The 16,129-nt window shown below is 43.5% G+C and overlaps 1 protein-coding gene across 1 annotated transcript in view; it reads left to right on the top strand.

The window, feature by feature from the left end:
- The window catches only part of CHD2 (chromodomain helicase DNA binding protein 2), a 186,355-nt gene that overhangs the window by 148,734 nt on the left and 21,492 nt on the right, over nt 1–16,129 (top strand). The window contains 4 exon segments of the mRNA XM_033920273.1: nt 731–859; nt 3,777–3,911; nt 8,482–8,660; nt 12,380–12,479. Of these exon segments, the coding sequence (XP_033776164.1) occupies nt 731–859; nt 3,777–3,911; nt 8,482–8,660; nt 12,380–12,479 (543 nt within the window).

The raw sequence follows: 16,129 nt of genomic DNA, 5'->3' as shown, positions 1-16,129 counted from the left end.
ATTTGCTTACTTAATGTCTTTTTCTTCTAATTTAATCTTATTACTGAGCTACTTAGCTTTGAGGTTAGCTCTCAAACGTTCATCAATGCCACCTCTCCCGACATACATGTTTCAAACAAGGCTTTTCTTCAGGGTCGAGGGGAACAATCGAGTGTGTGCAGTCTTTCTTCAAACATCAAAGTGGACTGATGAAGACAAGAGATTGCTTGGCACTACTCATGATCCAGTTGATATCCGAAAGTCCATACAAATGAAAAAATGAAGAATTAATATATATATACATAAACACATATAATGAAGTGTATGTTAATATCAGACCAGTAATCTCTTCACAGTGTATATGGTGCCGCAATATGTAAATAGCCACCATAAAGAGATTTAAAAGAGTACAGAGAATAGTTAGTGATTCAGAGAGAAGTGACTAAGGACTACACTAACAATTGGTTAAGATTTATCAAGGCATTATTAAAATAGGCAATATTTTAATATTTTTTTTATTTATTTATTTATTCATTTTTGAATTCTTACAACAAGTAATAGGCAATATTTTGAGAATGTTAATAGATTCCTTCTTAATTTCATAATACTTCCGATATGCCTAAGACTTAAGGAAAGTATAACAGCAGAAATAGATTGGGGAGACTTTATACATAACTTTAAAGTTCTGCATTGGATTAGAAGGCCAAGCTTTGTGGAAGAAGGTGTTAAGTCTTGCTGTTTCTGTCACCAGGAGGATGAGGAAGAGCAAAGCCCAGCAAAGAAAAAACAGAAAAAGAAAGAAAACAAAGAGAACAAAGAAAAACCAATAACGGCAAAGGAAGGAAGCAAAGAGAAGAAAAAACGGGAAAAGAAAGAGAAGGTACTGAATTCTCCTCTCTGCTTAATCCTCAGCTTTGTTTCCAAGGTGGTCAGTTGAATCACAGAGATTCCGAAGTCATGGAATGCCAATTCGTTTGTACAGGGAAATGAGGTTTCTGTGATCCAAACAAGTGATTTGGTAGTTTTGACATTGCATTTTCTGTTAATAATGAGGAAATACTTGGAATTCAATAGCAGCTTGAGTTAACTCTCACAACTTTTAGCAGGAGCTAGGTTGAGTCAAAATGAATTTCTTAACTTCTTTATCGTCCCTCCAGACCGGCACAAAACGGATGGGTTTACGCACCTCTGCCAGCTGGTGAAGACTGAGAACAGGTTGACTTTTGACAGTAGTACAAGTGGGCTGTGCAGTCCCATCTACAATTAGTCTGCTCTCAGTCTCCAGCAGGTGGCGGTGTTAAGCCTGTACAGTATTTCCCTTTGTTTGTTAGGGCCTGTTGGATTTGAATAGTGGCCTTTGTTGTCTCTTTTTGCTGTCTAGACAGAGCTAGGGGGTCCATCCAACCTCGGGGGTGCTACACGCGGACAGCTGAATCCCTCACGTCCCCCAACTTTTTTCTTAGAGATGCCTCAGCTGTACGCCTTGCCACAGTCAGACAAAGACTACAGCTTTGAGAGCCAGTGGGGTCTGCTCTCTTGTCCATTAAAGTTTTTACTTTTGTAAAAAAAAAACAAACCTGAGGCAGCCAGTCTGGAAGGAAACTTTCAATTTGCTTTAATTGATTTTTATTGTTAACTGGCGGTTTTGTTTTCTCCCCTTAGTGGTTCACAATGAGCACTTTAAAGAGACTGAAAAAAGTGCTCATAGTGTGTCCAACAAGTGGTAGATGTGGCCGGCGTGTGCACAAAGTGCTTTGGCTGCTGCAAGGGGGAATCCTGGCAAGCATGGTTCCCCTTCGCGCATGCACCGCTCATCGACTGTAGACAGTGGAGAAGCCCGGGCTTACCCTACCCCCCACATAGGGATTTCCCCAGCTACCAACGGTCAGGGAAATAAGGTTTCCCTTGCTGCCAATAGTGCTAGGGATTCCCGAACTGCTGCCTGTATTTCTGCTTTAGCAGCTGGATCCATTCAAGCCTCTTTGCCGCTACAAACCTCAGGTGAGATTTTTTCAGTGGGCTTTTCCTCAGTTTTGGTGGGAAGCTACGCCATTTTGCCTGTGGCCTCAGGTGACCTCCCTCCTGTTTTGGAGAGACAGGAACAGGTCCTAGGTGTTTTTTCAGCACCTACAGTGAGTAATTTTTTTGCCCCTAATTTTATTTTAGCCATGTACAAGATTTACTTGCAAGCAGCTGGTGGTCTTGTTTCGTCCCCGGGGGGGGGGGGGGGGGCGGGGTCTTTGGTTCATCAGAGGCCTCTTTTCCTTTGGCGTCTGCCCCATCCATCCTTCTTTGACATCTGTCCCCATCCAGCTCTCCTCGGCATCTGCCCCGTCCAGTCCCCCACCTGCCTTTGTCTAAGTGTCTGCTGGTTTCTTGTGATGAGGATTATTTTCCTTGCTGACCCAGTTTTTTTTGTCTGATGAGGACTTGGACCTTTTGGTTGACCCCTAAGATCCTCTCGGGGGAACAGATGATGCAGATGGTTGGGTTTCTGAGATGCCAGTTGGCGAGGATGTTTCAGTCATGCACATTTTTCACCAAGAAGAGCTGCAGGAGGTGGAGGTGGTAAATGAATAAAGTGATTTTCAGAGGCAATAAAGTAAGAAATTTGCAACAGACAAAAATTAACATAGCCCACAGCATCACAGATTTCAATAGGGTCAGAGTGGATTTAAAACCTTCATAAACACCACTCCTTAGTACCCCCTAGCCAAACTCTTCAAACCTCCCCAAAATCTTATTCAGAAACCTAAAAATTCAACCTCCATCCGGGATCAGAATATTGCTTCCCTTAATGCTATGTAAGCAACCTTCATCTGTAACCAGAATATTCCTTCCCTCAACGTTACGTAATAATCTCCCTAACTTGTATGTATTGCTTTTGATATGTAAACTTGACATGTATATGTTATATACCTGATATGTAAACTTCCTGGAAATGTCCAGTTTTCATCCAATTTTGTAATCCGCTTAGAAACGCAAGGCACAGGCGGAATAGAAATCTCTAATGTAATGTAATGTAAAACCAGAACAAAACAGCTAAATCATCAAATAAATCTTCAATTCAGTTTTATTCATCATCCTCATCCTAAATTTTCTAGCAAAATATTTTCACAAATCACTCACCCTTCCTATTCAGGAATCAGTATTTCTTAGCATCCATCTGCACTCCTGTTTTTCTTTTACCAAAAAAGAAAAAAAAAAATCAATCAGAATTTCGCTCATCAGCTCTTTCCACCCCATTTGTCTCAGCTACTGCATGAGGAGTCAGCTTAACAAATGTCTTTTAACTGTCTCCAGGACATCTGATAATAGTTATGCCCCCTTTTCAATATGTATATACAGTATTTTCAACCGGACAGAACATTTACAGATTTTAAACCTTTGCTGCTTTTGTTATTATTACTCCCCACTCTCACTTGCATATCTCCTCCAAACCTTTCCTCTTTGATTTGAACACTGTACAAGCTCATCTTGAATTAAGAGTTCTTCCCACACAGGAATACTAGTAATTTTAGCACAGCCAGAGTCTATCGTACTTCCATGAAGCTAACTTTAGCAAGTGAGTTATGAGAATAATCAGTAGATCAGTTTATTGATGGGATTTTAAAGCCAAAATTCCTTGAATTATTATTTATGATATTCTAATTCCTTTTCGGTTTGTTAGCTATTTGTAAACTGCTTAGAAGGTACCCAAAGGGCGGTTTAACAAGTAAAAAAATAAAGTTTTGAACTTGAAAACTCACCTGTGAACAGGAGAGTAACGTAAACACACTGATCTTCCTTTCTTATAGCCCAAGCGTGCTGATACCAAGACTGCAAGTAAAGTTAAGAAGTCTCAGGGGCCTGTCCATATTACAGCTGGGAGTGAACCAATTCCAATTGGAGAACAAGAAGAAGATGATCTTGACCAGGAAACGTTTAGCATAGTGAGTATCTGACCTTCAGTAATGTAGCACTCCTCCTCCTGACTTCACAGGAGCCATAGCAGTTTGATTTCATGAATTGTGCAGGTCTAGGGCACATGAAGGGCAATTCTGTAAACGTGTTATTTGCATAAATGTTTAGAACACCAGCACTTAATAATTTGTAGTTCAAATCCCCTTTACTTCTTTGTTTTTGTTTTGTTAAGTTTGTATATAGTCTAGTTTATTTCAATGTTTATGTTTAAATAATGTATTACTTTTTAATATATTGTACGTTTAATTGTTTTTTAAGTATGTTCATCGCTTTGAAGTAAGACTAAGCGATTAATCAAAAATTTTAATAAACTTGAAACTTGAAACATAACTTGTTTAAATGCTAGTAGGACTCTTAAGCACTATTCTGTAGCAAAGACATAGGATTCTGTACCATAGCTATTGCTTCCCATTCGTCATGAATCTGCAGAAGGATGTCACTCAGAACTCTGAACGCCTCCCCTTCTGCAGTGGAGAACAGCTCCCTCTTCAGTTTTTCCTTCTGCAAGCAAATTCAGAAAGTGTGTTCTGATCTGCTCTGCTTTCTTATTTTTGGGTATGTTTTGCCATCTGTTCTCTGAGTGGTTTCAGTGCTTGGAGGTTCCCTCCTCAGGCTTAATCTGCCGGGGAAAGGACGCAGTCCCACATGGGTGGACTGCTGCTCACAGGCCAATCTCTTTGAATACCTGTGGAGCCAGTCTGCTTTGTGTCTCTTCAGGAGCTCAGGGTCCATTCCCCTGGGAGCTTGCTTACCTGCTGATTTATCCAGAGGCTCAAGGCCCAGCCTAAGGAAGAGGGAGGATTTTCGGGCCTCGACATGTCCTGTGCGTTGGTGCTGGTGCCACATCGGGGTAAGAAATTGTGCTTGGGTGGGTGGGTGAGTGGGGGATGCTGGATCGTGGTGGTGGGAAGGGGACAACGCAAGCGGGGGGATGCCAGATCGCCGGGGGGGGGGGGGGACTTGCAAATCGAGTCAATGCTTTGTTTGTGAGGCGCAGATTTTGCAAATGTTTTGCTCGTTTTGCAAAACACTCGCAAACCGCGGCACTCGTAAACCTGAGGTTTGACTGTATATAAAATTTAATATTTTTCAGACATTTCAACTTAACAGACAAATTCAATTTAACAGATACCTCTCCCTGTTACCTTGCAAAAATAGGCTAGCTCAAAATTGCACATCCTTCAGGTAGGTAGAAATATGAAGCATATACTGTTACATATGTTTAACAGAGACATTTCAAGAGGCAAGTTTAGAGTGGAGATTGCAGCGATGTGTTTGGTTTTTGTATTTCCAAAAGTATATATTTTGGAACAAGCACTCACAGGAAAAATGGTATAAGGTCTTCAAGTAAAAATTGCAACTATTCCACAAAAGAAATGTCCCCTTTTATCATCCATGCCAAACAAGCCCAGACATGTCCCCTCTCTAAAACTATGTCATCTCAAAAGATTCCTAGACAAAACCTTCGCCTTCCAGGTGGCTAAGCTGAACCCATGGCTAGCCCAAATGGTACTCGATGCTCCCACCTATCTCGGCTTCAGAAAATTACTCAAAACTCACCTATTCCGCGAACAGGACCCTTAATCCCCCCCCCCTACTCCAGCAATAAATCCTCACCCCCCCCTTACTGCTCTTCTCCTTCCTTCTTGATCTCCCTTTCTCTATCTTACCTTCTATCCTCTCCCTCATCGCTGCTTACATTTCTGATAAAATGTTGTAAATCTGCATGTCATCGCGGATCTTAATTAATTGATGTAAACCTCCTAGAACTCGCTGGGTATGGCGATATATAAGAATAAAATTATTATTATTATATACCCCTGTTAGTCGATGGAAAAAAAAACCCCCAAAAACTGATGATGCTCCCTTTATTAGGGATCTGGTGCTGCCTTCAGGTCCGCAGTATTTCTCTTTCTCCAGCAGATGGTGCTTTAGCCTTTCCTTATAGTGAAGTTGTCCCATCCCCTTGATCATTTTTGTTGCCCTTCTCTGTACCTTTTCTAATTCTGCTATATTCTTTTTTGAGATGCGGTGACCAGTATTGCATACAATATTTAAGGTGCAGTCACACCACGGAGCGATACAAAGGCGTTATAACATTCTCATTTTTGTTTTCCTTTCCTAATTCCTCACATTCTATTTGCTTTCTTAGCTGCTGTTACACACTGAGCAGAGGTGATTCCTAATGTGGAACCTTGCATCACGTAGCTATAGCTTGGTTTCCCCTTTCCCACATGCATCACTTTATACTTGCTGACATCTGCCATTTCCATAGCATACCTCTAAACTGACACAGATGGGTATTTTACACTCCTACCAGCAGATCAACCAGTAGTCCAGGTAGGGATGAACTAGAATGCCGTCTTTGCGCAACGCCGCCACGACGACCACCATCACCTTGGTGAATGTCCGCGGAGCTGTAACCAGACCAAAGGGAAGTGCACAGAATTGATAATGTTGCCCTAAGATCTCAAAGCGCAGGAAGCGATGATGGGAGGCCCGAATAGGAATGTGCAAGTAGGCCTCGGTCAGATCTAGAGAAGTCAGAAACTCCCCCGTCTGAACCACCAGAATCACAGCCTGCAGAATTTCCATGTGGAAGGAAGGCATGTGAAGAGCCCTCTTTGACCCCCTTCAAATCCAGGATGGGCCGAAAGGTCCCTTCTTTCTTTGGCACCACAAAGTAAATCAAGTAATGTAATGTAATGTAATTTATTTCTTATATACCGCTACATCCGTTAGGTTCTAAGCGGTTTACAGAAAATATACATTAAGATTAGAAATAAGAAAGGTCCTTGAAAAATTCCCTTACTGTCCCGAAGGCTCACAATCTAACTAAAGTACCTGGAGGGTAATAGAGAAGTGAAAAGTAGAGTTAGAGGAAAAATAAAAATAAAATAAACATTTTAACAAGACAGCATTGATCTAAATACTTTGGAAGGTAGAAGAGAGGAGAGAAAGGAATAGAAGCAGAAGGGGGAGCCGTTGAACAGTAGAATTCTGCAGCATCCACTATCTCCTCCTCTCCCTATTGGCTAAGGCTCTTAACATTTGCATATCTTCTTCCCATTGGCTAAGGCTCTTTGCCTGCATTGTGATGTCATAGAGCTTTATGGTTATAGAAACCTAGAAACATGATGGCAGATGAAGGCCAAATGGTCCATGTAATGTAATGTAATTTATTTCTTATATACCGCTACATCCGTTAGGTTCTAAGCGGTTTACAGAAAATATACATTAAGATTAGAAATAAGAAAGGTACTTGAAAAATTCCCTTACTGTCCCGAAGGCTCACAATCTAACTAAAGTACCAACCTGTGCCCCACTCCAGCAGGGGAACTGGAACCACCGCGTTGAGATTCAACAATCTTTGAAGGGTCTGGCGAAAGGCCTGCTGCTTCCATGCCACCTGTGAGGGAGAAGCGAGAAAACAATCTGGCAAGGAACGGGCAAATTCCAGATCTTAACTGTCCTGAATCACCTCCAGAACCCACTGATCAGACGTAATGTCTGCCCACTTTAGATAAAAATCCCGCAGCTGGGCGCCCACCAGAACCAAGATAGGCGCCGGCAAGGAGTCATTGGGCAGGATGGGCGGCAGGGGACCTGGCAGGGGCGCTACTCGCACCCCAGCGGGCCCCACAAAAGGACTCCATGCGCTGGAAGAACCTGCTTCTAGAGAGCCCATTTGTAAGGACTATACCAGTCTACAAGCTAACAGAAAGAAAATTAGCAGGTAAGAACCTAATTTCTCCTTTTGCACTCCTATCAGCAGATAAGACAAAACCATTGAGCTACACCTATAAATGGGCTGTGCAGTCCCCTGGAAGCCAGTCTGTTCTCAGTCTCAGCAGATGGTAAATGTGGTAAGCTTGTGCAGTCTCCCTGAGGTCTTTGTTCCTTCTTGGGGGTAAGAATTCCCTACTGATTTTTTGTTTTGTGGAATCAAGGAAAACCAATTAGCTTAAATTTCATCTTGGTCTAGGGTCCCAAAGACTGTCAGTGGGGAAATGGATTTGAAACCTAGTTTGTATGTTTTTTTGCTCTATCAGACCACCTCCAGATGAGTAAAGAGAACCAGGGGTACAAAATGCTTCATTGTGGCAGATAGATTCCTATTTATATAGACTGTCTCAGAAAATATATACAGAGCTGAATTCATCAGGACAAAAAGAAACGTGTTGGTTCATAGCACCAGTTTTTGACTGAGTAGAATGCTAGCAAATGGTTCCACAAATGTTCTCCTGTTTAATGTCTATGTACGTTTTTTCATGATATTTTACTTTTGGGGAGCTCTTAATTTAATTTTGTTTTGTGGAAGGTACTCAATGCATTAAATCTTCAGTGTTGCAAAGTATGAAGAGCCATCGTGTGAGTCAGGGCATTTAGAATCAGGGAGGGATATTGATGGCTTTTCACTCTTACATTGATGCTTATAGTGAAAATCTAACATAAATATTTCAACGTTCCCGTTTTATTTTTTGAAGTGCAGCTTAGTTCAGTCTTGATTGAAGCAACATATTATTGCATCTTTTGTAGTGCAAAGAGAGAATGAGGCCCGTGAAGAAGGCATTGAAACAGCTGGATAAGCCAGACAAGGGACTGACTGTACAGGAACAACTGGAGCATACTCGCACATGCTTACTGAAAATTGGAGACCGGATATCTGAGTGCCTTAAAGCATATAGTGACCAAGAACTCGTGAAGTTATGGAGAAGGTATCTATATTTTTATTTTCATGCTGAGCCCTTAGAGCAGGGGTGTCAAACTCAATCACATAAGGGGCCGAAATCTAACCCACAGGCTAAGTTGAGGGCCAAATTTCCTATTAAGATACTTAGGTCCTCTTTAACTAAGGTGCGCTGAGCGTTTTAGCGTGTGTTTAGCGAGCGCTAAATCAATGCGTGCGCTAACCGCTAAGGCGTCCATAGGATAACACGCACGTGTTAGCGTTTAGCGTGTGTTTAGCGAGCGCTAAATCAGTGCGTGCGCTAACCGCTAAGGCGTCCATAGGATAACACGCACGTGTTAGCGTTTAGCGTGTGTTTAGCGAGCGCTAAATCGATGCGTGCGCTAACCGCTAAGGCGTCCATAGGATAACACGCACGTGTTAGCGTTTAGCGTGTGTTTAGCGAGCGCTAAATCGATGCGTGCGCTAACCGCTAAGGCGTCCATAGGATAACACGCACGTGTTAGCGTTTAGCGTGTGTTTAGGGAGCGCTAAATCAGTGCGTGCGCTAACCGCTAAGGCGTCCATAGGATAACACGCACGTGTTAGCGTTTAGCGTGTGTTTAACGAGCGCTAAATCAATGCGTGCGCTAACCACTAAAGCATCCATAGGATAACACGCACGTGTTAGCATTTAGCGTGTGTTTAGCGAGCGCTAAATCGATGCGTGCGCTAACCGCTAAGGCGACCATAGGATAACACGCACATGTTAGCGTTTAGCGTGTGTTTAGCGAGCGCTAAATCAGTGCGTGCGCTAACCGCTAAGGCGTCCATAGGATAACACGCACGTGTTAGCGTTTAGCGTGTGTTTAGCGAGCGCTAAATCGATGCGTGCGCTAACCGCTAAGGCGTCCATAGGATAACACGCACGTGTTAGCATTTAGCGTGTGTTTAGGGAGCGCTAAATCAGTGCGTGCGCTAACCGCTAAGGCGTCCATAGGATAACACGCACGTGTTAGCGTTTAGCGAGTGTTTAGCATGCGCTGAAAAGCATAGTGCACCTTAGTAAAAAAGGGGGTTAGTCTTAGAAGAAGTATAGATCCTTCCTCGCCCTGAGACACCTGTGCTGCGGTCAGGCGCTTCTGTGGAGTGCCCTGCTCCAACCTGGGTCCTTCTGCCTGCAAATGGGTACTGAAGCGGCATGGTGAGGCATTTGGAGCACTCCTGGGAGTGGGGCAGTGCGTTCAGGCACTTGGAGCGCCACTGGGACCCAGGCTGCGCAGTCAGGCACTTAGATGCGACACACCCACCGAGGGCCACTTAAAACGGCCAGGCGGGCTGGATTTGACTCCCGGGGCCTTGTGTTTGACATGCGTGCCTTAGAGTGTGTAGCCTGTCCCCAACACACTGCTTAGTTTTCCTTGGAGTGGTGGACTTCCTATCAAAGATCAAAAAAAAAACAAAGGTGGGATTTTTTTTTGATTGAGAAGAACATATTTTTAGACCTGTGTATGTAAATTTCATGATAATTTTACTTAATTGGCATTTGTTCTTGTTATAAGAACATAAGAATTGCCGCTGCTGGGTCAGACCAATGGTCCATCCTGCTCGGCAGTCCACTCACGCGCCGGCCCCAAGGTCAAGACCAGTGCTCCAAATGAGTCCAGTCTCACCAGTGTAGCATGAACTTGTCCAACCAGCAGAAGAAAGGGCAGAACATTTTATCTTCTGTTGACAACATTGTCAATATAAAGAGTGGAGAGTAAAGCTGTGACTGAGTTCAAAGAAGCGTGGGATGAACACAGAAGATTTAGAATCAGAAAATAATATTAAATATTGAACTAGGCCAGTTACTGGGCAGACTTGCACGGTCTATGCTGTGTATGGCCGTTTGGTTGAAGATGGGCTGGGGAGGGCTTCAGTGGTTGGGAGGGTGTAGATGGGCTGGAGTAAGTCTTAATAGAGATTTCGTCAGTTTGAACCCAAGCACAGTACAGGGTAAAGCTTTGGATTCTTGCCCAGAAATAGCTAAGAAGAAAAATTAAAAAAAATAAAATAAAATAAAAATTTTTTAAAATTGAATCAGGTTGGGCAGACTGGATGGACCATTCGGGTCTTTATCTGCCGTCATCTACTATGTTACTATGTTAGTGGTGCAGCCCCAGAACTTGCCAATATTCTCTGCTTCCAGCAGATGGTTGTAATTTGGACTGGTGAAAATAGGATTTTTTTTTCCATTTTTTTTTTTTTTCTTTTTTCCTGATTGTGATCTGCGGCCCCAAGGTTGAGTTTCACTAAGTTGAATGCAGCTCTCGGAGATGACATACCTTTGCCCTGATTGAGGTGGTGGACATTTATTTATTGAGATAAAACATTTCCTCCTTGTGCAACAGAACTGGGAGTCTTGACTAGCAGATTAAACACTCATAAGCTGTGAGGGTTGTAGAGAGCCCACTGTTTTCTTTCCATGCTCCACCTCCCATCACTCTGGGATGAACTTCATCCCGTCAGTTTTTCTCTGTACAAGCGAGGCGTAGGGAGTCTGTCTCTTCTGTTTGAGTTTAATCTTTTTTTTATTTTGGATTTTTTTTTTTTTACATTTTCTGGTCAGAAACTTTCGGTGCTGCAGAGGATTCCGGTCACCCCGGGGCATCTCTGGCTGTGAGAAGATACAGACTCTCAGGGCTGAGGTCTTTAGCCCACAGGCACATCCCTTGCATGTTTCCTGTGTTTCCAATCTACATCAGTAGATCTCAGAGCTCAGGGTCCGTACCCTTGGGAACAGTCTTGCCCCAAGTTCGCCAGCAGTGGGCTTGAGCAGCTCGTCCAAGTTCTGTCTGCAGTGGGCTTTAGCACAGACTGAGCAGTTCCGGGTCAGCCATGGGCAGCGTGTAGGAACCGCTGCCTTCGGCTTTGAGAAGAAACAAGTGCGGTTGGAAGGGAGAAGGAGGAGGTCTACTTGAAAGGAGAGGAATGGAGAAGCTGGACCCACATTCAGAACTACGAGTCTGACACAAGTCAGACGTCCGAAACCCGGGAAACCGCCTGCACATGACTGCTTGATGCACCCCCTTACTACTTGGAAAAGGGAAGTGTTCTGCCCCAAGGTCTTTCAAGTGATGTCAGTTTTGCTCAGGAAAGTCATGTTGGCCCCATAACTGTCCCGTCTGTTGGTTGAGGAGCTTAAAACAGGCATGTGGACTGGTCTAGCAAGACTCAAGGAATGGAAATTGACAGGTAAGAGTAAATTGCTCAATTCTAGCTACCCAGATTAGAGCTATCAACTTTATTTCAAAGCAACTGAAAACATTGATTTGTGTATACGGGGAATGTTACCGAGAACTGCCTAGATTTAAGTTGTAAGAATATGAGTAAATGCTGCTAAGGTAAATACATTTGTGCATTTATGGCCTTTTTTTTTTTGTCTAGATGTGACTGTGGTGTTGTGGTGTCCAGTGTGCACCTTAATATGCATAAAATACTGACATGTGCACCAACTATATGGTTGTATAGGTGTTTGTACCTAAGATATAAGCACACATTTTACCTGCTAAAAGTAGGTGCCCACTTTTCTTTATGAAATAGACTCCAAATAGACGTGTTCTTGGTGCCCCTTTTGAGACTCCTATACAGCAGATTAGTGAGTCCTTGGTTCCTGCAGCAAATCTGAATCGGAGGAAAGTCCATTACTTGTTCTTTCATCATGAAAACCAAAATGGAACCACATTTTGCAGTAAATAGATGATTGAAATTGGTTTTGTTTTTCAGGAATCTTTGGATTTTTGTGTCCAAGTTTACAGAATCTGATGCTCGAAAATTACACAAACTTTATAAGATGGCTCATAAGAAACGGTCTCAAGAAGAAGAGGTAAATTGCCATTACAATACTGAGAAGAACAGTTCATTGCTGCCATCCCAGCTGTTTGGCACTATGCCAGGGGTTTAGAAACTTCAAGTGCCTCACATATATCATAAGTTCCTTTTTCCTCCTCTTTGGCTCATGTATGACAGAAAGGAATTGACCCCAAAATATCCACAAAGAAGAAAATCCAGAGAAAACCAAAAAAACTCTGTGGAGTGACGATGTTCCAAATGGACTTTATTTGAAAGTATCAAAGTTCCAAAGGTACACTAAAATCATCCACATAAAATAATTCCATCCACATAAAAGTAAATCATCCACATAAGAGCCTTAAAGGACCTAGTCCGCTAGGGATACAGGACCCAACACGGTCCGCGTTTCGACAAAAAGTCTTCTTCAGGGGTCCCTGGGGGTCCTAGAAAGGTGAGTACGTGGGCAACAATTGTGTGGTGAGACACTGCTTGCATTTGTCGAAACGCGGACCGTGTTGGGTCCTGTATCCCTAGCGGACTAGGTCCTTTAAGGCTCTTATGTGGATGGAATTATTTTATTTGGATGATTCAGTGAACCTTTGGAAATTTGATACTTTCAAATAAAGTCCATTTGGGAACATCGTCACTCCACAGAGTTTTTTTGTTTTCTCTGGATTTTCTTCTTTGTGGGTATTTTGGGGTCAATTCCTTTTGTTTTTGCTAGTTATGATTTGAAAGTGTTTGAGGCTCGTGCATATGAGGACAGAGCTGAGGCATTGGTGGAATGAGGCATTATGACATCACAGTCTGAGCTCTAGAATGTTGCAAACACAAGCAATGTCTCACTTCCGGCTCACCATACAATTGTTTCCCACGTACTCACCTTTCTAGGACCCCCAGGGACCCCTGAAGAAGACTTTTTGTCGAAACGCGGACCGTGTTGGGTCCTGTATCCCTAGCGGACTAAGTCCTTTAAGGCTCTTATGTGGATGATTTACTTTTATGTGGATGGAATTATTTTACGTGGATGATTTTAGTGTACCTTTGGAACTTTGATACTTTCAAATAAAGTCCATTTGGGAACATCGTCACTCCACAGAGTTTTTTTGGTTTTCTCATGTATGACAGAAACATTTTGACTTTCCTTCTTGCCAAGACATGTCTGTAGCATTCCCAGCCAGCCTGAACAGCTTGAACTAGCCATTTGGTCATGCCGTTCAGTGCAAGAGCCTTTAATTCAGGTGTTGATATAAAGCAGGTTCTGCATCCCACTTTTGAGACTTACCATAGAAAGCGTGGAACAGCATTGCCTATGTTACCACTGCAGAAGAAAGTCTGCTCTTCCCCCGCCCATGAAACATTGTGTATGCCGTGTATTTCATGCTGTTGAAGGAACCAATGAAACAGATTAAACCTTCCTTTTATGTAGTCTCCTTTTAAAGTGTCAGGTACCTTAAATGACTGCTTAAATTGGAGATGCACAGAAGGCCTTTTTATTGTGATTCCCCCCCACCTCCCCAATAGACACAGCATGGGGGGAAAGTTCTCTCTGAATAAATCACAATATAGCATATATCCCAACAGTCTCGTATATTCAGCGTCAATGCAAATTATTTGCTGATTAATGCCATAAAGCATTTGCATCCCAGCATAACATTTGTTGGTGTTGCATGCTGGTAGAGAATATCCAGAGTTTATACACAAAACTATAAGAGATACCTGTAACCCCCTAACTCTCACTGTTTGGGGTGGGGGGTTACTTAACTGCATATTAGAAGTTCCTCTAAATGACTAGAAGCATTTAATCAGGCATTCTGTGTGTTGACAGATTTTGTGCAAGACTTGTACTGTCAAATTCTGAGATTGTCGTATCAAGTTTTGCCACTGGATATTTCTTGTACAATCCTACTTTATTCTGGGACCAGTGGGTTATTTCCCTCTCCCACCAGGACTTTGTGGGAAGCCTCAGAATTTCAGTCATAAACCCCTCTCCCTCATACCTGATCACTGTGCCAGTATCCAGCTCCTCGTTCTTCCTTCCTACAAGCCAGGCTGTAGGAGTCTATCTTTTCTTTCATGTAGTTTCAGCCTTTTGTGTTCGCAGTTTTCGCCCACGTGCTGTGGAGGTTCCCTGCAGGGACATCCTTGACGGCGGGAGATCACAGGCCTTTGGAAAAAGTATGCTTCTAGGGAGTTCCCTGCTTCTCAGCCCCCTAGATAGCCTGCACATCAAACTGGGGCTCGGGGACCATTCCCTTGGGAGCTTGCTCACTCCAGGTTCGTCCACTAGTGGGTAGAGCGCAGGCTGAGCGGTTCCATGGAGGCGTAACCGGGATTGAAGCCAGACTGCATTCCTCCACCAAGCATCTGCTCAGCATGTCCGAGGGTGGCCTTGTTTGGATTATTACGGACACTGAAGAGACCCGGAGTCCCTTGCGCTGTGCTTGTACCATTGCACAGCTGTATTCCCTGGCGGATGCCTTTAAGAAGCGCTTTGCTTCCCCGAAGGTGAATTCCTCGGTGGTGCAGGTCACTAATCGTACTTCTCTCCCCAATGTGGATTTTGTCCTTAAGTGTCTGTTTGATTTGGCAGCCACTGGTGTTCAGGCGGCATCAACCTCTTCTTCATGGCCTGGGCATGCCATTCCATGCTGTGCCCACTGTGGTGCTTCGTGACTTGGATTTTATAATCTCAGGAGTGGATTATATGGCTGATGCCTTGTATGACATTTTGAAAGTCTTTGCTAAGCTTTCTGCCTATTTCGTTTTGGCTTGCAGGATGCTCTGGATCTGGCAGTGGTCCGGTGATTCTTCTAAAGCAGTGGTCTCAAACTCAAACCCTTTGCAGGGCCACATTTTGGATTTGTAGGTACTTGGAGGGCCTCAGAAAAAATAGTTAATGTCTTATAAAAGAAATGATAATTTTGCATGAGGTAAAACTCTTTATAGTTTATAAATCTTTCCTTTTGGCTAAGTCTTAATAATAATAATATTGTAATTTATAGCTAAAGAGACATATGATCAAGAAACTGTTTTATTTTACTTTTGTAATTATGATAAACATGCCGAGTGCCTCAAAATAGTACCTGGTAGATCGCATGTGGTCCCCGGGCCGCAAGTTTGAAACCACTGTTCTAAAGCGATCTGGAGCTGGTTGCCCTTTAAAGGGCAGCTGCTGTTCGGCCAGGGGTTCGGGGCATTCTAATTTTTGTCCCTTCAGGCGCTCTCATCCTTACTCAGGCCCGTCCACAGGATAGCTGTCCTCTTCATCTGCCAGACCATGCTTTGTTGGGTTCTGATGCCAGCTGTCCATGGAAAGTCGGCCAGTGGCTCCAGCAAAGAAACAGGTCTGACGCCAGGCCAGTGTCTTCTCCCCCGCAAATAAGGGTGGTGGTGGTGGTGGTGGTTGTCAAACTTTCTGGCAGAATGGCAGGCAATTACTTCCCACCGCTGGGTCCTGCAGGTTCTCAGGGATGCTAGAGTTTCTCTGTCCTCTGACCAAGTATTTTCTGGGTTCTCCTGCAGTCCGCCCCGAGAAGGTGGTTTGGGTGCAGGCCACCGTCCACAGACTTCTGGATATTGTGGCCATAGAACTCATTCTTGGGCTCTGGGAGATACTCTCATAAGAACATAAGCAATGCCTCTGCTGGGTCAGACCTGAGGTCCATCATGCCCAGCAGTCCG

The sequence above is a fragment of the Geotrypetes seraphini genome, chromosome 14 (assembly GCF_902459505.1).
Source record: "Geotrypetes seraphini chromosome 14, aGeoSer1.1, whole genome shotgun sequence".
Taxonomy (NCBI): Eukaryota; Metazoa; Chordata; class Amphibia; order Gymnophiona; family Dermophiidae; genus Geotrypetes; species Geotrypetes seraphini.
Note: the sequence above shows the minus strand (reverse complement) of the source record. Positions and strands in the feature narration are given on the sequence as shown.